Source organism: Tricharina praecox (assembly GCF_024521635.1).
Source record: "Tricharina praecox strain CBS 144465 chromosome Unknown BZA05scaffold_58, whole genome shotgun sequence".
NCBI lineage: Eukaryota > Fungi > Ascomycota > Pezizomycetes > Pezizales > Pyronemataceae > Tricharina > Tricharina praecox.
The window spans coordinates 34,696-59,244 of record NW_026250460.1 but is presented as its reverse complement, the minus strand read 5'-3'; the positions used below and the strand labels follow the sequence as shown (position 1 = coordinate 59,244).

Here is a 24,549-nt window from a genome sequence, read left to right as displayed (position 1 = left end):
TTTCTACCCTCATACAAAACGTACTACCTTTTTGCTTGCCTTCTCCGCATATCTAGTCGTCACATTTAATATTGTAGTATTGGAAAATGCCACTGTTGTTAGCCGTCTTTCCCCGCAGTCTACCTCCAAAGTTACAATCGGCGGATGACACCCAACGGATCAGTCATTCTGCGCTGGGAATCGCTCAGCTTCGCGATTACAGTCGCAGCGGTGGCGCCATTGGCGATGTCGCGATATGTGAAATTCCCATTCTTTTCGCCATCTAGCCTCTCTCCCCCCAAAGGTGCTACTTCTATCGTTGCAAAGATATGGTGAGGCCGTTGCCAGTTCTTCACTGCCCGATATTCCTGTAATACAGCCGCTGCAACTAATTACCCTTGCTCCGTGGAACAGCAAATCGTACGAACCACATTCCCGGGACCTCCGCAGCTACGAAGTCGCTCTCGAGCCTATTAGGCGGGGAGACTGGCGCCACCCCTTTTACAAAATCGGGTCGATAATTCACATCCTTTATGTGCACAAATTTTGATTGTGAGATGTTTGCCTGATTCATCCTTTACGGATATCACTTCGTTTCCTTGTCACGCGTTTGTTTCCCTGTTTGTCATGTGTTTGTTTCTCCTACGTCTGCCGACTTGTGGCTTGCTCATATCTCTCATGTTCTGACGAGTGTTCGCTCTACGTTCTGTACGATTGAGCATAAAACGGTCTTATCCTGTCCACTTAGCTAGACTTCATCTCAGACATCTTAATATCATCACGCATATCCACTACCAAAACGTCAACAACAAAAGAGGCCCATAGTCGAGTGATAAACCAACAGGCGAATGCCTTCCACTGACGAGCGCATGTCGACAATTTCTTTTCGCGGTGACGTTCGAGATCCTTCTTTCTACATCGGCGGTGGCGAGAAAGATGCAGGGCGGTCAACCGTCCGGCTAGTTCGTCTTGGTGTTTTGCCCGAGAAGGGACGGAATCAAGTCAGGGCTGAGGCGAACAAGGAGTGTAGTCTTCCAGGGATGTCGAATCGAGGACGGATTCGCTATACGGCCCAGAATGTACCGGGAGGCTAGGACACTGCCGATGGCGTGGCGCCACACATCGGCGCCGGTGTGCGGTCCAGCGTGCAGACCAGCAAAAGGGATCAAACAAACCAGACTGAACAATCAAAACAAACAAAACAGCATAATTAAAACAAACCAGACAGTAACAATCAAAACAAACGCGATCAGGTTATCTATAGGTACATGTAGGGTATGTGGGATTTTCATTCGCTGGTCTACAAAGCCTGCCCGGAGACGGTGCCGGATGGTCGACTACCGCCCTGGGAAGCTAAGCTTGAATCTGCTTCATCCAGGAAGAGGTCTGAGACTACGAATCCTGAAACGATCTTGTGCATAGCTTCCTTTTTTACCACCTGTTTGGGTGTTCCTGGTATCACTTTGATTCAATTGCGATATACATAAGAATTACCTTAATGGTGGTATCTTACACATACTGTTTCCATGTCATTCGCGTTGTCGTTTCTCGATGAACCTACAGAGCATATTGAGTCGTTCGATGTGTGGTTGTTGTGGGAAGGCAAGCGCGGCGGGGGTCATTGTGGAAAGCAGTCATCGGGTGGGACAAACGTACTCTTACGCCATCACAGCCCACACCTAGAGTACAGGCCTATTGGAGGCCGAACGTGCAACGAATCGTAGGGCTCAACCCTCAGCGATGTGCGTGGACGCTGGTTACCAGTCACGCCGCTAGCGTCGCGTTGTGGGAAGCTACCGCTGTGCGGCAGCTATTTAAACAGCAGGGGGACCCGGACTCCTTCCTTCTTCTTCACTCAACATCCCTGTTCTTTTCCACTAACAATCCGACACCAAGTCATCAACTCCACAAAAAGTTCAATATGGACCCGACCGGTACGTTTTTTATTGACTTGCCTCATGGTATTTACTAACCACCTGCCCCTCAGACATGCAGCTGTCGCCGTGGTGCCGTCACGGTGGGCGTCGTATTCAACATATGCGGCCACTATGTCTACGGCAAGTGCGCTGCCATGTGGGCGCAACTTCATCAAGACAAGCACGCCAAGGCTGGCAAGCTGCACTGTGGGTGCAGTTACCAGGACTCCGTGGAATGCCTTGACCGTCCCGCGAGGGATCTCACTGCGCAGCCCCGTGTGCGCGTATGCGTCACCGCAGACATTTTCCGTCATAAAACCACAGGCAATCGGTACTCCAGCCTATTGCCCGGCAACAGGCTTGCCACCCCTCTGCACGACGTGCAACTTCGGTATGTGACAACAGGTCCCTCTCGGTGCTCCCGATACGGGAAGTTACCATGTTAGTTGCGGAGCTGATTCGAAAACAGGCGGAGGTAGGGGACGACGTCCCCAAGGTGGGCGAATTTGGCCTCATGAATTCGTGCTTGGTGGAGGTCCGGACGGAAACGGTGGATGAGTCCACGGTTGTGTCTTCGATCGCGACAGCGTAAACCGCTGGCGTGGGGGTAGAAGACAGGAGCAGATGGATGAATCCAGTGCCTGAAAATCAGCGATGGGAGACAGCAAGGAAACATTTGTTGGATAATCACAAATTGGTGAAGGTGCGGAGGAGACCGGTGGCAGCGCCCGGGCGAATTGGGCACAGAGGAAGGAAGGAGGTGCATGAAGCGTGGTGGTGTAGTTCCAGATGAGAAATGGGTTTGTTAATACTAAATACCTAAGTGGAGGGGCGGGGGATGCCGGTGGCGGCGCCCACTGTTTTATTTTTGGTGGAGACGGAGGAAACCGATGGCGAGAGCAGGCGGAACAGGCATAGGCGAAGGAAGCAGGTGCATGAATAGCCGTGGTGGAGGACCAATAAGATCTGTGTTGGACAAATAGCATGAAATAAGATTTACGTCTGGGAGTAGTGATTGTCCCATATGTGAAGCCCAATTTCATCCAGGACTCAGTACTCGAAGCGAGCACCAGAATTTGAGCGTAGACCACTCATATTGCCTAGTGGCTGCAACGACATTCGCAATCCGCGCACGTACAGAATAAGAACATCATCAAGCAACGTATGTCCAAAATCATTACCTCCCCTTCCGAGCAACTCCCAAGCGCGGGTCTGGAATTTGGTAAATATGCGGCACCATTGAATAACCGTTCGTCGCAGGTCCTCCAGGATTTTCCTTTACGTAAGAAGCAAAGATAAAGCTGCCCATTTGCCCAGAACAGCCCCGTTCCGCAGAATCGACATCGGCCTGGCTGTACTGCGTGATCGAGGGGCGGAATTAACATACGCTCACGTCGTAGGCATAAGCAAACGAAGGACTATATCATCGACAGTAGAAAAGCCCATGCTCTTCCACAAACTCAACCATGATCGTGACGTGACTGTCCCGACCGCTGGCCCGGCCATCCCTGACCATTGGCAGTTGGGCATGTCCGCTGCCACCGAATCGCCGCCGGGACGCCCAACGTGACTACTAACGATCAGAATTGTTTGTAAATCATGAATATGAACAAGGTGGCCGTGTCGACGTGCTTCGGTAGCCCCTCATGCCCTCAATTGGGGCACCGAGAAGAATCCTGACCCGTAGTACTAGCCCGTAATTTGCTATTAGATCGACGGGGACGTGGTCTGCGGCGAGGAAGACGTACATTGTCGCCAATGATCTGCAAGTCGAGAAGATCGCTGACATTTACGAGCTACAGAGACACTTGCGCCGAGTTCTGCCACGGCGGACAGCAACGATCGCCAGAAGATGATGCTGAAACGCGATGTTTCCAGCACGAAGTAGAGGGAAGAGGACCGAGGTATTCTACCAGAGAGTGATATGGGACTTCATGGTAAGATACAGAATATACTGGGTAGGCAGACAGTATACTACGAATGGTAAATGTTTCCTCTCCCTCTCATACGCCGACAGATCATTGAAGGGGTGTAGAAGGTCGATTGTGGAGATTTCAAGAGCAATCACGGGCAGGAAGAAGTTTGAAGGCAGATTGACACACGTGGGACACGGGAGCTGAGCAGAACACAGCAGCCAGACAATCGGCACTTTTGGGAAGCCGAGAGGGATTTTATTGACTATCCGCAGGTAGCGTATCTGGAGAATCGGCGGCCTACAGGCGCTCCTTCGTATGCTATGGAGGAACTGTCGCCGTTTACACCCCTCAGCTGCGTAGTAGACTGCTTCTGTCAGCCTCGAACGGGAGACAGACGAGCATAATCATTAGAGAAGGTCATCCCCATACCAGCCTTTTTATCCCTTGGTCAAAGAAGGATGACTTCCCGACTTCTTTGAGGCCTTCCTCACAAGCTTCTGGGCCTCCTCCTCGGCCTTCAAATCGCGACGAACCGGATGCTGGACTGTAACCATCTTGCCGTCGGCAGCGACGACCGTGATAGCCTTAAAGGTTCTCTGGACTCCCGCATTCTCCCTCTGAGCCTTCGAGAGGACGAACTCGTTCAGCATCCTGGTGTCGCCCTGGTTGGCGAGCTCGTAGATGCGGTCGAGTCCTCCAACAGCCTTGATACTGGCCATGCGCTCGCGGTCGATGCGCGCGTTCTCGTCGTGCTCCTTAACTGAACGCATTCCGCGGCGGACGACGAAGAAGATGGCGACGAAAAGCGAGAGCATGCAGGCGGCGGTAAGGAGGCCGACGATGGCGGGATGAAGACGGCCGTGGATCTTGTGGTCAGGGACTCCATCGAGAGCGTGCTGCGGGAAAAACGGAGTAGACTGCATGGGTGGGGACTGTAGGAGACATCGGCGGGTGATATTGTTGTAGGATGTGGGATCGGGGCAGGAACGGTGATTACTAAGAATTGGGGTTATTAAGGATTAGTAGTGAGCAATTTGGGGAGTGTGATGTGTGAACTGTGAGGTGTGAGGTGCGACTTAGGTGTGAGATGTGAGTTGAGAAGTGAAAGAAATGATAGTAGTGGGAAAGCTGTGAGCTACTGGAAAATGGGCAAGTGATGAAAACTGGCGATGATGTGTATAGATTGGGATGCGAAGGCATGATCCGCTAGCCTCTATTAGGTTCTCCATACGACCCGCCTCGAAATCTCACATTGACAGCTTTGGGAAACCACAGAGCCGCCGAGCCAAGAGCCGACATACGTCGTCATTTTCTTCACAGAGACACCTACGAAACACAACACCGACACCCTGCGAGAAACCTTCAATCGAGACGTACTATCAACAAGTATCCTCACGCCGCCCAGGCGAAGAGAACCATGTCTCACAAAGGGGTGTGCTTCCCATCCTGCCTGATAGATCGGTAAACACACTCCGCAAGCAATACAATCTAACGTCCACCCGCAGATGCTCGAGAAGTGGGCGCTGGCAATCGAGCACCACGAAGCCCGTGATTACGAACTTGCAGTGAAGACGATCGAGAAGAACGACCCCACCGCGAAAGGCTACTTCAACATTGGCATGATCCACTCCATGTTCGGATGGCACGGCGAAGCGGTTAGTCGACGTTCAGATTCCAACTCTACATGGAAGATCCCGCTAACAATCCCATCTCTTAGGTGACTGCATTCATACGCGCCGTGACGAAAGATCCAGACCTAGCGATCGCCTGGTTTCAATTGAGCGTATGCAACTTCCTGCTCGGCGAGTTTGAAGAAGCTGCCTTGAACGCAAACGAATGCTACGCGAAGATGCGCGGAAATCCAGTGATCGACTACCAGCAACTCGGCCTCGACCACAAGCTGCACTCGTGCGAGGTATTGTACAACCGCGGCATCTGCTCAATTTACGATGGAGCTGAGGAAGAGGGTATCGAGGATCTTATCTGGGCGGCGGAGGCGGTAACATTGGATGAACACAAAGCTATCCGTGAAGCGATTGAGGCCAAGGGAAAGGTGAGACACTCTCCACGTTCATGGTCATGCTTCCGCTCATTATTCCTTAGCACTGCACCGTCTTCTCTGTCGGCGCCGGAAACCTCTTCCGTCCACCGAAATACAAGATCGAGAACCTCCCCGAGATTGACTATCTTGGAACGTCAAGACTGATTCATGCCGATGATCCTGAGGACCACGACACTGGTTTCACGGGTCACCAACAATTGCATAGAATGCTCTCCAGATCAGTCAGCGCACCGTGAGATAGTGGCGTGGGTGTAGATGCAACCGTGTGGCATTCATTTTTGATTCTGTAAATGGCAAAGACGGTGCGGGTTCTAGCGACAGAACAATTTCTAAAATCTGGATCACATCTCTACGAGTTGCATTAAATGTGAACAGGAAGTAAATGCTCTATCCGCCCCATTCAGTGTTCTACATAGACCAGTCCTGAGAAAATTTGAGTACGGTCTGGTCGGGTCGGGATATATCCTGAGCTACAAAAGCCTCCGTCGGGTCTACTGAATTTTATCCCGATAGACCGGTTGCCCGACCGGTCTGGTCCATGTAGAACACTGGTCGTCACTCGTCCAAGATATTGGACATTCGTCATATTAGTCATATTAATCATATGCGGCTCGTTGGCACCTTGAGAATCCTGTTAATTCTCCTACTTACTTCTTCTTCTGCTTCTGTATGTTTTTTTCTTTCTCCTTTACAGAACGTCTTGTTTGTTAGCAACCCACCACCCCTGAGTTTGGGCCCCCCTCTTTGAGTGTCGCTGTCTGCGGGACTTCTCCTCGCTTCCGCTGTTGCTCCAGCTTCCGCCTTGCTTCTATCCTCGCTATCGCCCGGACGCTACGCAGATTTCTGCTGCATTCTCCCGACCTCGCCACACGACTCCCGCTTTGCCCGTCGCCAAACTCCTTGTTTCTGCAGCTCTCGCCCTCGAGTACATCGCCGCACCATCACCAGAAGAGTCGTCAGAATTCCACACACCCTTCACCTGTTCACTGTTCACCCACTTATACCAACACCGTCAACCTACGTCTGGACGGTAAGCCATGCCGGTTATCAAAATCTTCTCCGACGAACTCTGGGAGTTCATCCAGGAAACCACTACGATGGAATCTCCCGACGATACCGTTCCCCTCAACTTCATTAATAAGTTCGCCACTGTGGTCACCAATGCCCCCAATTATGTCTCTACGCCCGAGATAGCTCCCGAGGGTCGCACCCTAGCCGAAGAAGAAACTGCAAGAGCTGATGTCGCCGAATAAGAGATGGCCCTCCAGCGCGCAATTGTCACCCACCTCCTCACTACGCACGCACTACCTCCCGAGATCCGTGAACCCGTGGCGATAAGCTTCCGGACGCTCCTATGTTCGACGGTATGCGCGACAAACTGCGACCCTTCATTACTCAGCTGCGTCTCAAACAGCTCAGCGACGCTCGTCGTTATCCGACAAAGAGGCACCGGCTTGCCTATGCGATCAATCGTCTCGAAGGTCGCGCTATCCATCAGAACCTTCCGTACATCAGCGACAATGGCATTGTCGCGCTTGACGATGTGGAGCATGTCATCATCATTCTGCAAATTGCCTTCGGTGATCCTGATCTCGTACAGAAGCTCCAATCTTTCCCACAAGGATACAAGGAGCTCCCGGGACACTAATTTGGGCAACTTTCGACTTCCTCCCAAGCGACCCCTTCGATTTACTCCAGGGCCCTTGCCTTTCTAGCATCCGGCTGAATGCTACCACCGCTACGGAATGTCTTTGTTGTGTGGCGGAGGCGCAGCCGGATGAGCAACCAGTGACGGGGACGGGGACGGAGACGTCAGCGGATGTGCACACGTATGCGAAGACGGAATCAAAAGTTTTCTTTCGTTGCGGCTTTCGCCAAGTTGTGTGTTCTTTTGTTTCGTAGAGCTCCAGTAACGTGTAAAAAGATCCCGTCAAATCTGATACATACTTCATGTCTTCGATTGCCGGCGCTGCGCATCATCAGCGGGAGGTGGTCGTTGATGCTTTTCTTTTGAAGTGCCTACTATATCTAAGGAATACGAGCTTGGGAAGTGAGTGATGGAACGTGGTATGCTCAAGATTAGATATTTGAGTTACAACGCAACGCAGTTCACAAGATGACGAGTGACTACCCATTGGCATGAGCACATAAGCAGCATAAGAAGATAATGCAAAAGACAAACAAACGCGGATATCATTGGTTTCTATACTACCGCCCCTGACCAGGTTCCACCAGACACCACCGATCCTCCCGTGTCTACGGATATCAACGGGAACAAACGTTCCCTCGTCATTAGACGCAGTTACCCATCGGGTAGAATCCATCTCCGCCCCAGTTCTAGGCGTCTAGTCCTCCCTTCATCTAAGCCTAAGCTGCGACCCCATCGCCAAGCTCCACCTCCTTCAGCCAGTTCGCCGTCGTGGCTCTGGTGCGCTCAATGTGTGCATTGAGGACCTGGTGGCTCCGTGGTTTCCCCGCCTCCAGCTTTTCGGGGTTCATCACACACCAGCGGATGCCTTCCCTTGCGGAGGACACCACGGCGCGCCGGTTGAACACTTGTCGTCTCCGGTAGGGAATCCGACACGTCGGGATGGCACGGCTTTATCAGTTTTCGTAGCTCGTCCCTGCTAGACTCTAGTGAAGAAACCCGCCTTGAGATGTTGTTGGTGGTAGCAGTGTCGTAGTGAACATAGTGAATACCTAGGCGGAGCTCGGATTTTGGTCTTGTGGTGATGTTGCATGATACAGGCGCGAGGGAGTAGGTTTCGACATGGTTGATGTCTGCTGCGATGGTGGACGGATTGTTGCGGGGATGGACTAGTGGAGGAGGGAAGATGTGTTGTTGAAAGTGGGTATTGGTTGTGGTGAGTTGTGGGATGGTGGACAGATTGTGTGGTGGATAGAAGCGTAGGGGAGGGAAAAGGTGTTGTCGAAATTGGGCATTGTGTGTGGTGACGTTTTTGGATCCGCGTCTTTAAGTCTCGCCGTATGCTGGACTTCGCGTTGTCCCACTCTCTGTATCTGCTCCTTGTCTCTCGCCTCGCTTCTGCTTCTGCTCCAGCTTCCGCCTCGCTGCTATCCTCGCTCTGGCTCGGTGGCTACATACGGACGACTTTCCCTCGCACCTGTCCCGTTACATTACATTCTGTCGAACCTCTCCCCAAGCTACTCATCGTCTGCTACATACTCCCGACATCATCATACGACCGCTTGCTTTTACTGCTCTTATCCTCGAGTACCCCGCTGCACCATCACCCACAACTCGTCATCCATCGGATCAGTCACTGCGCATTCCACACCACCCACACCTGCTCACTTTTGACCCGCCTCTACCAACACGGTCAACCTGCCTCTCGACGCGAAGCCATGCCGGTTATCAAAACCTTCTCCGACGAATTCTGGCGGTGCATCCAGGCTTCCATTATGGTCACATCTACCGACGATGCCGATACCCTCAGCTACCTTCACGACCTCGCCACTGCCATCACCAATGCCCCTGATTACGTCCCTACGCCCGAGACATCTACCGAGGGTCGCACCCTAGCCGAAGCAACAGCCAGAGCCGATGCCGCCGAACGCGAGGTGACCCTCCAGCGCGAAATCATCACGCGCCTCCTCGCTACACCTCCACTAGATCCCGATGACCGCGAAGCTCTTGGTGAGACGCTTCCCAACGTTTCTAGGTACGGCGGTACTCCCGACCACAATCTTCGAGTCTTCATTGCTCAGCTCCGTCTGAAACTGTTCAGCGACGCTCGTCGTTATCCGACAAAGAGGCACCGGCTTGCCTACGCGATCAGTCGTCTTGAAGGTTGCGCCATCAACGAGATCCTTCCGTACATCCGCGATAATGGCCTCGTTATGCTGGAAGATGTGGAGCATCTCATCGCGGTTCTTCAAGCTACGTTCGGTGATCGTGAACTCGCTACCAGGGGCCACCTCATGCTCGAAGCTGTCCAAGAACACAACAAAGAGTTCACGGGACACTACTTTGGGCAATTTACAGTTTCCCCTGAGACCCTGGCTATTCTAGCATCCCTCTGAAGACTGCCACCGCTCCGGAAGGTCTTTGCTGTGTTGCTTTTCCTTCTGGTGACTGCGGCGGCTTGTTGTCGATGTTGCTAGAAAAGCGGCGCCGGCTGATGGATAATTGTGTACAGAGTCAATACTTGAAAGTTCGGAAGAGGCATCTGGAGTTTATGCTATCGTATTAAGGGTGATTATATGTAAAGGCATGATGCTTGAAGTTGAGCAGCCGAATATGCATTGTGTTTGTTGTCTTTCAGGAAAAAGGAGATCGATGTGGTTACGACTACCTCAGATGAGGAATTAATGATAGAGTCTGGCGTGACTTCGCGATGTTGCTGTTCTCACAAATTGTTTATCCATATGCCTTTCTTGAATACCGTCTACTAATGGTATTAGCATCTAGGTACCGCTCTATAGATCTTCAGTAGTAGCATCGGCAGGATGTAAACCACATGCCTACCTGTTTGAGCAACGTGCGCCTCAGGCTTGCAGTTGTGATTGAGCCTCACCACGAACGAGATATAACGGCGCCTATCAGCTTCAGGTTGCGGTCAAGGAGAGGGTGGGGGAGGTTGATGACGAGCCGGAGGAGCAGCTGGAGACGGAGACGGAGACGGACACTTATGAAGATGCGGAGACGGCTACGTATGCAGAGACGGAACGAAAAGTCTTCTTTGGTCGCGGCCCGGGGCAGACGACTTGAATTCGACATAAACTCACGTTTATGCAGGATCTGACACAAAGTTGGGCTTGAGCTTACTATTCGCACGGAGTAAGGCGAAAGGTGGAGAGATCGAACTTTAACCCGCAAAATGCAAGGCCGCCAAAAATATACTACGTATTCTTCAAATCGTAGGGACTGCAAGAGTCGCCCTGATCTGTGACGATTCGTCCAGTGGCCTGCGGAAATGTTTCGAATCGCGATGAGTTTTTGCATTACTGCGTCCCGCTGTCCCAGTGGTGTGGCTTACGGTGGAGATGACGGGAAAGACGCTTCGTGGAACCAGACATCAGCTGCCTAGTGATGATTACGATTTCTATGTGGTGAGAGTTGCGTCCGGGCGGATCGTGATTTTCGTTTTGCGGGGATGATAACTACGCCGTAGACTCTATTTAAAGTTCTACAGTGTCAAAAAGCATGTTGGTATCTTTCCCGTGACGTACATTTCTGTGAAGGCTCCGCGTGGATCATATTTTTGGATTTTCCGGCGATAATGACATGCACACTCTATTTAGATTTCAAGACTGTCAAAAGCTTGTTCGTACGGTGGAAATATGCCGAAACGTAAGTGGCTGTGGAGATCGGTGGCGCAGAAGACTCGACTTCCTCATACACTCAATGCTTCGGGGGATCTGGAAGAATCTATAGTTTGTGCTTATCGTTTGTAAGGGGTAAGATGTAAAGTCGAGACCCCGAATGGTGATAGTTGACATGCCACGAGCAACGCAGTCAGAAGGATGCTGAGTATGTGTTGTCACCAGGACCTCAAGCCTTTGCACGCCTCCAAATGTGTCTTCCATTGGCCGTAGAACTTTGCTTGCATCGTTAGAACCATTTAAGTTTCTGCGTAGGATCGTGGCGCTCGCGGTATGTTGCGGGGACTTTGTCACATTCTCTGCTAATTATGCCTTCGATATGGTTAAGGTGGACTCCGCGCGAACGGTATTTTTGAACGTTCCGGAATAATGATACCAATACTCCATATAAACTTCAACAGAGCTAAAAAAGATCTATCTGGCTTCAACTATGTCGAAAAGCTTGTTCATACCAGTACCGTAACTTAACCATGACCGTAATCCAATGGCACGAATGCATGATATAAACTCCCCCCCTCCTTTCCCCCGCTCTTCTCAGTTGCCCATCTCGACCGCATCGATCACTCATATCCCTCATCCTTTCCTCTCCAAACGGCAGAGTTGAGACCCCCCAACGCTGACAATGATGGACCCACAGAGCCTTTATATCTCCCAGGTAACGCTAGCCAGGATCGATGGGCTCCACCTCCAGCTTACGAACGACCCAGTCCTACTGCATGAACACCTTGGACGCCTTCCCGGACTTGTCCTTCGGTACATCGATCTGTTGGAGCGGGCAGGTACCTGTTAAACCCTTCCCACCGTAGTGGTTCTATTGCGCCGAGCCCTTCTCTGACACCAGGATACTAGTCACCACGAAGACCGCATTCGAACGTGGCTTTATCGATTGCGCCTACAACAAACTCAAGCAGGCATTGACGGAAATTCCCTGGGCCCTCGGTATGTGCATTGTGGCATAACCCATCTACCCTAGCTCCCTCTCCCGAGATATTGCTAATCACCGTTCCCAAGGTCCACAGCAACCGGCCGGAATATGTGGACCGTCTTCCGTCGATACCTCTTGGTGGTCCATTTTACGGACCGTATGTGCAACCTCTGTCCTCTATCTTTCGTGGTCTTCATGGCTCTCTAGCGCTAACTACTACTATCCAGAGGTGTTGAGTTTCTTCGAAGACAGAAAGAAGAAGGAACGATCGGTGACGCGGTTCACTGAGGATGGAGTGAGCTACGTGGCGGCGGAGTAGAGAGCGGACGCAGCATGTATGGTGGAAGATTGATTATTTATGTGCGGTTATCATGTACTTAGAGAATGTTACTGTATTAATCTCACTCTTTCTCTCCCGTTTTCGCTTAGTGGGCGCTGTGTCAAAGGAGTTGGCAGCACGGCGAGGAACAGACGGATATGGGAAGTAGACGGCATAGGAGACACCTGTACCGGCAGATCTTACACTATGTGCCTCTCCGTTGGTCGCTGCTCAATCGCGTATCATATCGGATGCAAAAATTTCATCGGCCAAAGTATTCCGGATAGCCGGCACCGTACATGTCGTAGCCAGCCGGCTCTGCACTAAACATTTCCGGGCCCCACGGGGTCTAACTCGGGTCCCGGGGTTTTTGGACCTGGGACGGAGCCCGATTCGTCCGGCCAAATCGTCGCTCCAGACGGGACCGCTCCGCCGGCCCCAATAGTCTTCCGTCCGGACAGACTATGCCCAGGCCTGCTTGCCATGCGCCCAGACACTCCTTCGAATGGCCGGAGGATTGTGCTTGTATAGCCAAAACCATTCGGTTTTCTATGTAGTACCATTGCGGTTCGCGGTCGAGATGGCGGAAAGTCGCTTGATGTATCGTGACATCTGCTGCCATTAAGATTTCCGTGTGGTTAGAGTCAGTGAGTCTCGCCCGCGCGGGTCGTATTGTTAGATTGCCGAGGATAATGATAAGTAGACTGTATTTGGACTTCATTAGTGTCAAAAAGGTTGTTCGTACCTGTGCAGTAACTGAACCATGACCGTAATCCAAGGGCACGATTGGATCATATAAGAACCCCCCCTTTCCCCCGCTTTTCTCAGTTCCCCATTCCGACCGCATCTCTAAATTCCCCATTCCAACAGCATCAATCACTCACGCTCATCTTTTTCTCTCCAACCTTCCAGTTTCAGACCCCCAAAGCTCACACAATGATGGACCCACAGAACCTGTATATCGCGGAGGGAACGCGCGCCGAGATCGAGGCGCTCCGCCGGAAGATTGCTAAAGACCTAGTCCTACTATTTACCGTCCTCGAACGCCTCCCCAAGCTTGTCCTAAGCTACATCCGTGTGTTGGACCGCAGGGGTACGTGTTGCAGCCTACCCAGTGTTTCTATTGCGCCGCGTCCATCACTGACATAACGATACTAGTTAACGCGAGGACCGATTCCGAACGTGACTTCATCGATTACGTATACACGCAACTGAAGCAGGGCTTAATCGACATTCCCAGGGCCCTTGGTATGTGGCATAACCCACCTACGCTCTAGCCCAAGCTCCCCTCTCGAGATGTTGCTTATCACGTTCTCGAAGTTGACAGAAACCGGCGCGAACTGGTGGAGCGTCTTCGTCCATTACTTCATCATGGTGTATTTCACGGACGGTATGTGCAACCTCCGTCTCACTTTCGTGATCTTCATGTTGCTCTAGCGTTGACTACTAGCCTATCCAGAGGTTTTGCATTTTTTTGAGCAAAGAAAGAAGAAGGAAGGTTTCCGTGAGTAACAAATAGCAGTTCCCACCCTGAGAGCGGAGAAAGTAATCTCCCCTCCCCCTCTTTCCCTCTCCCTGATATCCACGCCGTGACGCTGTAAACACTTCGAGTAGATGTAGGTAGCTCTCGCAGTATAGCTCCAGTAGCACTCTATAGGTTCAAATACGCACCCATCAAACAGACTAGCAGCAAAGCAGGCTGAACAAAGCAGAAAACGTCGCCCCCTCGCGCAGCGGCCAGGGAGACGATTTTTTTAGGAAGAAAACCCGAAGGTAAAAAACCTCACCACGTAACCTGTGGCCATGGAATTTCAAGGGGTTCACTCACCTCTGCACCTGACTCGGCTCGAGGCCCGCCCCCGTCCCATCACGTCCTAACGGTCCACCCCACGCGTCCACAAATCGCATCGACCATGGTTCAGCCTTCCCTACCCACCGCCGCAGCCTCTCCCCTTCCTCAACCTTGCCTTTCTCCTTCATCTCGACTGCCAACTGAGTGACTTGATCTCCGATCATGGGTTGTCTCGGCGAGTTAGGGGTAATACCCCTCGCACCTGGCTTTGGCCAGGTACGTTCATCAAATCTACCACCAGCGTCACTTGATCTCCGATCATTGGCAGAGTCTGCCTTAACCATCAGCCTGCACGCAAGGAAGAATAAAACAGCGAACGAACAACTGGAAAGCACTTACATATGAACTCGCCAGCCGCGCCGGCACGTGTGCCAATTGGGACGCTTGTTGAGGTTGTGGTGGCAGGATGAAAACCTGACTGTAGTTCCTCCGTTCTTGTTCGCAGGGCAAGTATGGCCCGGGGTGGGCTGCTTCAGTGGCCGACATACTATCTCTTCTCGTGTAGCCGCTTCCGGGGTTCCATATGTCCCCGCAGGGACGACCAGCATTCAGGTCTTGGGGGGAATCTGGTGTGCCAGCATCATCGTCCCCGGAGTTCCATATTGTCACCGCAGGGACGACCAGCATTCTGGTCTTACGGATTTTAAGCTCATTGTCACCAAGCTGAATCATCCCAGCGGCGATTGCCTGGCGGAGCGCAACAACCACGGCACGAGTCATGTGGGCCAGGGGGCATTGCGTATCCATTATGTAATTTCTAGCCGCCCTTTGTAAAACAAATTCAAGAACTCATCGTAAACCTGTTGCTCAAGCTATTCGTCGTCGTGCTGAGTGCCATCCTGGTAACCCTGTGAGTCGGGGATGTCCCAGTGGCCTGGTCGGTGTTTTCCCAGGCCAATTGATGGCCGCCCGGGAAACCAGAAAGACATTGCCTGCAATGTCGTTCCCGGCCCCTATTCGGTATTCACATTAGCTGTGGGATACTTGTGTATTATCGCATGGTTAAGAGAACACTTACCCGGGTCTATCCAGCGTGACGTAACCGGATTTGCAAGTGGGACATGTTGTCTCAAATGCTTTGGCGTCCGACGAATCGGGCGCCTCTTATTGGAAGCCCGGGGGACCAGAACCATATTGCCTGTAATGTCTTGCCCGGCCCTATTCGATATTCGCGTTAGCCCAGGGACATTTGGGAATTATCGCATGGTTGAGGACACGTATCAAAGTCCGCTTACTAGGTCTGTCACGACGGTTGCGATGGGGGCATGATGCCAATTTTGTTTGGCATGCCCCGCATCCAAGGTATGATGCGTTCCACAGTATTATTCCGGGGGAAAGTGTGACAACTAGAGTTGCTCGTGGAGGTTGTAAGAAAACGTTGTGGAAGGGGAGAAGGGAGAGAGTTGGGGATTGACGTGAGAAGGGAAGTGTTTGGTGGAGGTTTTTGTAGGGAAGAAGTGTGGAGAGGAGGAAAGAGGAAGCGAGGGGGTTTTGTGAGAGCAGTGACTGTGTGTGTGCGATGGGCGAGGCGTGGGTCACTTTACAAATGAGTGGGTCGTGACTGCGATTTCAGCGAATGGCTAGCACACTTGACAGTACGATTATGCATGACGCCCGCAGCTCGTAAAAGTTGGAGGGCACAGCGAAATTGGGTGGTTCGCCTGGAAACTAGCCAGCTTGACTGTGGTTGCGACAAATTGGTACAAAGTGCAAATGGTTGAACTTTCATAGCAAGGTTGTTACGATTCTCGTTCTTGTTGAAATTCCAGCCTCGTCACTAGTTCAGGATATTGCACATGTATCATACTATTCGTCATATGCGCCTCGAAGAATCCTGTTTATTCTCATACTTGCTTCAGCTTCTGTGTGGTATGTCTAGCTGGTCATCCACTGTCCTTTTTTGTGTGAATGAATCAAGCAATTGAACACACACTCATATCCTCAACAAAGGTTATTGATTGTCTCATGTTTGTCTGATGCATGCTTCACCGATATCACTCGTTTGCTGGCTTCCTTGTCACGCGTTTGTTTCACTGTTTTTTTCATGTGTTTGTTTCTTCTTGCAGCCGACCTATGGATTGCTCATTTCTCATGTTCTAACTGTTGCTCTCTCTTCTGTACGATTAAGGATCTGCTGTCTTGGTACCTATAAACGCGCATGATACTGCCCAACCAGCTAGACGTCATCTTAGATATCATCTTCGGTCGAATACCATCTTGCAAATCTACTACCAAAACATCACTATGGTGACGGTTTATCAGCTGCGTGATCGTGTGTGATTTTGCGGCAGATGCGGGTATCGCACGCGTGGCACGGCTGGCGAACCGCGGCGCGGCTGGCGAACCGTGGCGCCAACGGAACGCCACAGTGACGTATGGTACCTGTGAAGGGACAACTGGCAAACCTACTCATGCCGCAAGTGAGCTTTTTGCCATGGAATGCATGCGGATTATGTTCACGTTCACAAGAATTGGAATCGCATGGGAATGAAAATGGATATAATTGTTAAAAAGAAAAGTAATAAATCGCTTTACACTTTTCATCCGGGTGCTAATTTAGCACAGGACGGAAACACGAAAATGAAATACATCAGAAATGACAGCTGTTGCAAAAGCTCACCCTCAACCACCAATATATTTCCATCATCGCTTTGGGTACCAACCCCTATGAAAGCTGTACTATCTGCACTCCGGAATCGTCGCCGTCACTGTTTACGATGGCCGACCATAATATCTTCATGGTTGCCTTGACGCGGTCGTCGTTTTCGTTCTTCGTGAGGACGAACGGCAACTTTCCCGCGCGGTCGCGGGTACGTTTGGCGATCCGGTATATTGTGTCCCTGCTAGCCGAGAGGTCCGGCCGATGAAAACCCATGGCCTTTTTCGGTAGGCAAGACCACACCGGCCATAAGTCTTTGGAACCATTATCATCGTCGCAGTAGTCAGGGTGCTGCGATGGCGGAGCTTTGCGGCGAAGGGGAGATTCGCAAGATTTTATTCGACTCCCGTATTCGGCCCAATACATGGGATCGCCTGCGCTGGCGTGATTGCGGTTCTCTGCCGTCTTCGGCGCTGCTGACATGTTCTGGCAAAGGCGGCCTGCGAGGTGTCAGATGGCAATGAAAGGGAAGACAGCGATAATGGCGTACTTACAGCCATTTCGGTGTCGGTAATCGTGCATAGCCCGTAGTCTGTCATTGGACAGCGTAATGTATGCTTTCTGGATCTGATGGTGGTCAGTCAGGGGAATGCGGGGCATCGGTGATGTAATATTGATCTCACCATCTCCTCGCTCGCGATCCGCTGGTCTTCCTCCTCAGCAAGTACCCTCTCGTGAGCTCGCTTTATCTGGTGTATTTCGGCGGAGTGTGGGATAGCGAGTATCCGGTAATAGCAAATAATCGCCATCGTTGAACTCAGATTGTGAAGGTCGATTGATGGGGTTCTGAGATAGGTGGGGTGTGTAGAATGGAGGATGAAGGATGGAGGATGAGGGAGGCGGCAAACAGACGATTGTTAAATATCGTCTTCTCTTGGATGTAAGGCCAAACATCGACTCCCCGGAACCAGTATGATCAAAGGTAAAATGTTAAAGGTGCTGAGAAAAAATTATCAAGAAGACTCAACACCGACCGCTTACCTCTGAGATATGAGACTGCGGCTAGACCTCCGACCCGCCACACCCATGGCAATCGTCAATGATTCCACACCGCTGCGATAGAGTTCTTTATTGACACTGTGTCATTGATCTCCTCCCAATTAGGAGCTCCGTGTAGTTCGAGAACAGGCTTCCTAAACTCTACCGTCGGACCCCCATCACGCGGACACGTTAGTTTCCGCTCGACTCAGCCCTACATCGCTGGAAGTATGTGGAAGTGTCGAACCTCGTGCAAGAATGCTCTCCCGGCGCCGAATTGATATGCCTCCGTGGGCTCTATAGTTTCGTCTCAATATGTCAGTCTCCACCAGATACACAGTTCACTTCGTTCGGAATATTGAGGAGCGGCCCTACCTGTTTTGAACATGACAACTGTCTTGCCGGTATGTGAATGACGTGCAGAGAAGCGGAGAATGAAGAGCAATACAGGTTACATCATGCTGACTTCTGCCGTTGCCTCGGACACTGTATCAGGCTAGCGCGCTCGCTTCCCCCACACATGGAGCCATGTTCGTTAAGGTTCGGACGCTATGACAACTAGAGAAAGCGGCAAACGACTCCGCAACAAAACAGAACACCCGAGCCACAGCTCTACGACAACAATTCCCGCGACGACCCTCTCGCATTGCAGGTTCATCAAGACGATGAACCCGTTTCTTATTCCTATTCAGTAAGCCAATATTGTGAACTTCCTTCTTGTTGCCTGAAACCGATCACCTTCGGCCTCGAAACCGGTGGAAGAAAAGGATCGTTCCGATGCTGACCACCATAATAGCTTCATTTCGCAGGACGGTTGGGACTTCCAGAGCCTAAACTTACCTACGAATAAACTTCAGACAAGCTTTTACGGCGAGATGGCTGGTGCGATATCGACGAGCTGTGGACAGATGGCGACATCAGCTGTCCGAGAGACTCACGTCTAGTTCAAGAGACCTACCGCTCTAGGCGTGAACGAGAACTGGTCATCATGTCGGATAAGACACGGCAACTGAAGAAAGCCGCGGTGTAGGCGGGGGTCAACAGCAGGTGGCTGGAGGAGCGGGCACCTGGGCCCATATCAGGCATTACGGGTGTATTCAACACTGATTTTGCTTTGGTATGTAGGGTGGATGAAGTAAAGCCAGGCTCATACCCGGCGATTGCGGTAATTCGGGCGGCATTCTGGTATTACCGACCCACATCTGTACGCGTTTCTGCAGTCGAGTACCTCTGCCGGACTGACAACCGCCTTTCGATCGTATCGCCGCTGACTGTCAGAATCGCCTCATGAAGGGACACTGTCCGCCCACCTGTTCCCTCCAACCGCACCACGGACTGAGCTTTCGAGTGGATAGAGTTTCTCTCTAGATGTTGTTTAAAGATGTTATGCTTGTCGTGAGGGTTTTAATGATGATTTAAGTTACACTTTCCACCCACATGTGAAAATGCGGACGATACTTGCTCCCCCCTTCACCGAACGTCCCACACCTCATATCCGACCCAGTGATACACTCAATACGGATCTACGTGCCATCAACCATAAACAGGTATGCCTAACTCAAACCAAAGTCTTGTCTCTGCTGACCACCTTATGCTCTTAGGCCTGAATCAACTGAGCCTGCACGACAACAGCCGCGTCCAGGCCTACAGAGAGATGGACCAGAAGTTTGGAACCTGCTATATTCCTTTCAACCGATAGCCAACATAACCGCCGGTGCCGTCCACGTTCCATTGGGTTCTGTGGGATTTGTTCCTGTCCACACCCCCTTTTGACCCGGCAAACTTTGCTGGTGGCCCGACATAGACGGTCGCGAAAGCCCGTCAGCTGGCCCATGACTCACCGGGACTATGTGATGACTATTCGGAGCTCGAAAACGGAAGAACCCTCCAGGAAATTCAAGGTTCTCCGCGAATCCACGCTGTCACCTCCGGCTAGCTACCGAAGCATCACCTTCTCAGTTCAAATGAGCTCCTGAGATCTCTGTCGCGTTCGAAGACACCCTCCCGGTCTTTCAGCTTTAATTTGAGATTCATGAAGATGGAACCATTCTTCAGGAGACCGGCTGTGGTTCGGGGTGGCGCGGCGGAGGTGCTATTGCGTAGCTAGACACGAGTGGAGGGAGCTGTTTTGCGAAGGCGTGCGAGTTACGCGACTACATTCCGTGACTTTCCTTACTATTATCTTGATGTATTTCTAATCGTTCTTTTCTGTGGGAACTCATGACTATCCATATTAAAGCGCAAAATCGAGGCATGATTTACAGCCGCAATCCGTCAGAAATTAGACAAAAGAATATCAATTAAAAGCAACCCAACATTTCCGAATTCCAAGTGCATAACAGAACACGGCCAGACAATCAAACGAAACCGACAAAGAAAGGACCAGTACAAGTACAGTGTAAACAGCCGTCTCCGAACCCCAACGCATTTTCATTTCCCACCTCCGAATCACCTAAAGCAACCCCCGCCCCTCAGAGTCGAACAGAATTTCGACAGCAGCACGAACAGGTAGGCGCCGCGGATAAACGTGTCGTGGGTATTTAAGGATCAGGGCCCCAGTAGAACTGACCACCGTATCCACGTGCCTCGCCGACGCGGTAGAACATATCATAACCCGCGGGGTTCGCGTATCCGGGCGGTGGCGGCGGCACCGGCGGCACGACCATCGGGTGAACGAGTGGGCGATGAGGAGCCTGAGGAGGTGCAGCCCAGGTGGGTACGGGCTGGTAATAGGGAGCTCGAGGAGGCGGAGGAGGCGGCGGAGCAGCCCGTGCCCAGGCGGGCGGAGCTGGCGGATTGACAGCCTATTCACCGTTAGCTACGCGTCCTTGTGTTTCCAGAAGATTGTTAGAGATCAAACTGGGGAGGGTACGTACAGGAACGATGAAGTTGTTAATGTAATTCTCGCGGGCGTGTATGTACTCGTTCCCGCGGTGGATTGCGTTGCGCCGGGCGTGTTCCGCGTGCGCGCCGAGGATTGCGGTCGGATGGTTACCGTTCGCGAGGACGTAGTGCCCGTTGACCACCATCGCAGTTTCGCTGCCGTCGGAAAACTGTATGTAGATAAGATCATCAGGGTAGGAGCCCGGAAAGCCTGGGTTTTGATTCATCGCTAGTGATGGGCTGTGTAGATGCTCTTTAGATGATTTTGTGAGGAGGATTGGCGGTTCTGAAGGGTGGGCTGGGATTTAGGTTTCTGTAAAGTTGTGGGATGATTGCGAAGCCTGATGTTTTCGGAGGGAGTGATAGGATAGAGAGAACGGTAAGACGGGAGCTTTCGCGGCCCTTTTATAAAAAACTCCGTAGCCTCGTAGAAAGGATCGCGGCGATCCGTCCTTTGAAGGAACTGAATTCGCGCCCTTTTGAAAGGGCCCGGCGGATCCTCAGAGGGTTCCTCGGTATCACTGTTTGTAGCCACCATGGGATCAGTACAATTCATGACCGAAGAATTCGAAAAATAGGTTACTAGTGACGATCATTGGCCCGTACCTGGTGAGGTTGACGTTCGGTTTCAGGCACAGCATTCAAACATCCGAGATTCTCGATGGAACTGTTACAAGACAAAGTCGAAGATGTTGGTGTATTTGGAAACGAGTTGCACTGATGTTTGTTTGTCATCAGTACGAAACGTAGGCATACAGAGTCAGTAGTAGAGGTAGATGACTGAGGTCGAAAGGAGGATTTCACACCGGTAGACGGACGACTACTTCTCGGGTTCAGCCAGCAGTTGTAATATGGTCGCAAGGTTGCGGAAGAAACACTTATTGGTGGAGATTGTCCATGAGAGGAGCAGAGAGAAATCGATGATTGCAGTGCGATGGTGGAGGACGATGAGTTATATAGGGCCAGGACGGGTCATATGAGAGGGGTTATTGCGGAGACGGTGGAAAAGAAAGATCTGGAAGGGTGGAGAAGAAAGATGTAGGAAAATCTAAGAAAGAGCCGTTGAGTGAGCTTCTAACTAGAAATGGAGCATTCCAGTCGGACCCTTGTTGCGGATGTCCATCGCCGACCAAATAGAGTGTTCCGCCTCCAATCTTCCGGGGGTCTAAAATCTGGGCCGTCCAAGGCGGGCCTAAAACATGACTGGTCTGTCCAGATGGGATACCTACTTGATACCTCGTGGCGAAGCCATGAGGACTGATACGACTATATACCGTGGCCGCCATGTTTCCCTTAGGAAAGAAATTTCACCTATCTAGAAAGGAACTCTCCACCGGCAGTTCACATACAATGTTCTAGCCTGCCGGGCAAAATGATTTCTTTATAAACTGACCCGCCCGGGGGGCAAATGACTGGATATGCGATCTGACCGGACTGCCGAGTAAGAAAATATTCTCGACAGACCGGTCTGTGCAGATACTTTTTAACCCGATCGACCGGCCTGCTGGGTGATTTTGGTCGCCTGGCCAGTCCACCAGGAGTATTTTACGAGTAGACCAGCCTGCCGGACAAGATTTATGTACATATCCGTGGGCATCACATTTACGGCGATGGATTGAAGTATATCAGCAGTCAATAATGTTCTATCGAGTCACCGCACAAATTTTTACATAGACCTCATGTGAATCTACACATTATCGTCCCCTCAGCGGTGCACCCTAACCGTGCATCCTTTTTCTCGTACTAAACACCCGTCCAATGTCTTCCTTAGTTGTTTCCCCTCCAGGCTCCAGCTTCCCCCTGACTACAACCAACGCAACAGATGACCTTCGTTATGTTGCCAGTAGGACGAGCCCTTTTCAGGATGAATGCTGTTTGGGCACCTGGGAGGAGACTGCGGCGGCTTGCTGTGGGTGCTGGTAAAACAGCGGCGTTTCGTAAACTTTTCTCGGTTCTGTCGATCAGTGCTTGAAAGTTCGGCAGAGACATCTGTAGCTTCTGCAATCGCAGTGATGACGGTTACACGTAAAGGCATGATGCGTGAAGATGTGAAGCCGAATATAAAATGTGTCAAGCCTGATATATGTCTATTCTTGGTGGCAAGATGAACAGCTCTTTCATAGTAGCGAGAAAAAGATATTCTCTAATGGATCCACAGAACGTTTTAGCTACCGAGTAGCGCCGGGAACTTGCGGGCAGACTGGCCCTCTCACAAATGTGCGGGCAGACCGGTCGGCTTGCAAAACTTTTCCCCACTGTCTAGTCACTTCGCATATCCAGTCACTCCGTCTGGGGGCCGGTCACATGGTCTGGTGGCCGGTCCATTGATAAAATACTAGTTTTGCCCGGCAGGCTAGAACACATCCGTGGAGACGACTCAATGTATCTACGTCTCGAGAACCTGCTCAGTCTGGGTTGCATATCAATGGTGACCCCACGGGTGCCCTATAATTCCCTTAAAACCTCACCGCTGAACTAGCCATTTCTACCCCGGAAGTCCTATTCACGGTGATTATGCAAACAGAGGCGAATCGGCCGCCCTGAGGTGAACGCCCATCTTACTTCGCCAAAGAGAGCAGTAAGGTAGACGACAGCAACCACCCCTGCCGATTCCAGCCTACGTAGCAAGAAGTGAAAATGATGATCCGACAGCTGAGTGACTCCAGCACAAGCAGTCACTACATAGCCTACAAGCTCGGTCTTTGAACGAAAGCTGAGGTATGAATATCCATGAAAAGCGCATGGGGCAGGGATAACCATGTAAAGGCAACTGGATGACCTTCTTGTATGCATCATAGAACGGTATCATTTGATACGTCCGTCTGCCAAGATCTGGTTTCAAATTACGAATGGCATAAGTTACAGTAACAAGAACCATGATGGTTTGATCGAGTGATCTCCCTCAAAGAGAAGTGTAGACGGACATGTGGCCACAGACCACTTGACGAATTGAGCGGTGGGCATTCTTGCGAGGCAGCTATGACCAATTCGCGATGGGTGCGCGGTAGCTCTCTTCCGCATTCAGAACAATGCTGATGCTCTCCCAGTCTGATCCACAATCCCATACTTCATCAAGCTCTATGGTCCTTTGAATCCGAACCAGTCAGCAGTCTCCTTTCCGCTCCCTCCTCTCTAAGCAGTTGGCATCGCCCACACGGCCCTTCAAACCCTTCCCCCTTCGTTACCAAACTTCACCACCTCCACCCGCAATGCTTTCAATCGCCATGATCGATCGGGATGAGAGCCTGATGGCGATGGGCCCGCAGACCTCTCTCTACTTGTCTGTTCAAGAACCCTCCATCACGATCCAGCTAGTGCAGAGCCCCGACGCTAAGTGGGACGTCACGATTTCGAATCCGGCAAGGTATGTGCATCCCACCAGATCTATATACTCTTTGCTTACGGCACAAAGTTTGAGGAGATGCCCAAACGATGATTGTGCCTTCAATGATATGATCCGCCGTGGCATCGAAGAAACAATTGACTATATCTACGCATTGGAGCCTCCGACAGACAAGTATCCCGAAGACTGGGCAAAGGCCACGTTCGAGTTCTTTGCCATCGGCGACGGCGGGTACGGGATCAAGCTTACCGGCTTTGCCATGATGCAAACGCCGATCATCACCGATGTCAACCCTGCGGAAGACGCAAACTCAACAATGTTTGCTCTCGAAGAGGACTCGGCGGAGCCGGGCGCGACCGAAGCCCAGCCGA

General features: G+C 51.4%; 5 protein-coding genes across 5 annotated transcripts; 2 read left to right on the top strand and 3 right to left on the bottom strand.

Annotated features, from left to right (window-relative positions):
* Positions 1-2,364: 2,364 nt before the first annotated feature.
* Positions 2,365-2,902, bottom strand: BZA05DRAFT_413671 (uncharacterized protein). The gene has a single exon (XM_051485206.1). It carries the CDS (start codon positions 2,879-2,881, stop codon positions 2,408-2,410), a length of 474 nt encoding a protein of 157 aa, XP_051334599.1. The 5' UTR covers positions 2,882-2,902; the 3' UTR covers positions 2,365-2,407.
* Positions 2,903-4,087: 1,185 nt separating this feature from the next.
* BZA05DRAFT_477912 (uncharacterized protein) lies at positions 4,088-4,734 on the bottom strand (the record flags this gene model as incomplete). The annotated part of the gene is made up of 2 exons (XM_051488331.1): positions 4,088-4,175; positions 4,241-4,734. The coding sequence occupies one exon, from the start codon at positions 4,732-4,734 to the stop codon at positions 4,249-4,251; it is 486 nt and encodes a 161-aa protein (XP_051334598.1). The 3' UTR covers positions 4,088-4,175; positions 4,241-4,248.
* A 425-nt stretch (positions 4,735-5,159) lies between these two features.
* On the top strand, positions 5,160-6,190 carry BZA05DRAFT_439867 (uncharacterized protein). Its single transcript, XM_051486559.1, has 4 exons — positions 5,160-5,243; positions 5,317-5,466; positions 5,529-5,864; positions 5,915-6,190. The coding sequence occupies exons 1-4, from the start codon at positions 5,229-5,231 to the stop codon at positions 6,107-6,109; spliced, it is 696 nt and encodes a 231-aa protein (XP_051334597.1). The 5' UTR covers positions 5,160-5,228; the 3' UTR covers positions 6,110-6,190.
* Positions 6,191-13,399: 7,209 nt separating this feature from the next.
* BZA05DRAFT_422984 (uncharacterized protein) lies at positions 13,400-13,975 on the top strand (the record flags this gene model as incomplete). The annotated part of the gene is made up of 4 exons (XM_051485849.1): positions 13,400-13,556; positions 13,622-13,711; positions 13,791-13,853; positions 13,923-13,975. The coding sequence occupies 4 exons, from the start codon at positions 13,400-13,402 to the stop codon at positions 13,973-13,975; spliced, it is 363 nt and encodes a 120-aa protein (XP_051334596.1).
* A 2,866-nt stretch (positions 13,976-16,841) lies between these two features.
* BZA05DRAFT_231435 (uncharacterized protein) lies at positions 16,842-17,866 on the bottom strand. Its single transcript, XM_051479821.1, has 3 exons — positions 17,598-17,866; positions 17,469-17,541; positions 16,842-17,414 (listed from the first exon to the last, which is right to left on the bottom strand). Exons 1-3 carry the CDS (start codon positions 17,721-17,723, stop codon positions 16,981-16,983), a joined length of 633 nt encoding a protein of 210 aa, XP_051334595.1. The 5' UTR covers positions 17,724-17,866; the 3' UTR covers positions 16,842-16,980.
* Positions 17,867-24,549: the final 6,683 nt, after the last annotated feature.

Excerpts from the sequence above, each read along its gene's own strand:
- BZA05DRAFT_439867 (XM_051486559.1), top strand. Across the intron at positions 5,467-5,528 it reads TCGGATGGCACGGCGAAGCG|GTGACTGCATTCATACGCGC; the intron begins GTTAGTCGACGT and ends CCCATCTCTTAG. Across the intron at positions 5,865-5,914 it reads CGATTGAGGCCAAGGGAAAG|CACTGCACCGTCTTCTCTGT; the intron begins GTGAGACACTCT and ends ATTATTCCTTAG.
- BZA05DRAFT_413671 (XM_051485206.1), bottom strand. The coding sequence starts at position 2,881 with ATGCTATTTGTCCAACACAGATCTTATTGGTCCTCCACCACGGCTATT.
- BZA05DRAFT_231435 (XM_051479821.1), bottom strand. The coding sequence starts at position 17,723 with ATGGCGATTATTTGCTATTACCGGATACTCGCTATCCCACACTCCGCC. Across the intron at positions 17,542-17,597 it reads GGATCGCGAGCGAGGAGATG|ATCCAGAAAGCATACATTAC; the intron begins GTGAGATCAATA and ends GACCACCATCAG. Across the intron at positions 17,415-17,468 it reads TTACCGACACCGAAATGGCT|GCCGCCTTTGCCAGAACATG; the intron begins GTAAGTACGCCA and ends GACACCTCGCAG.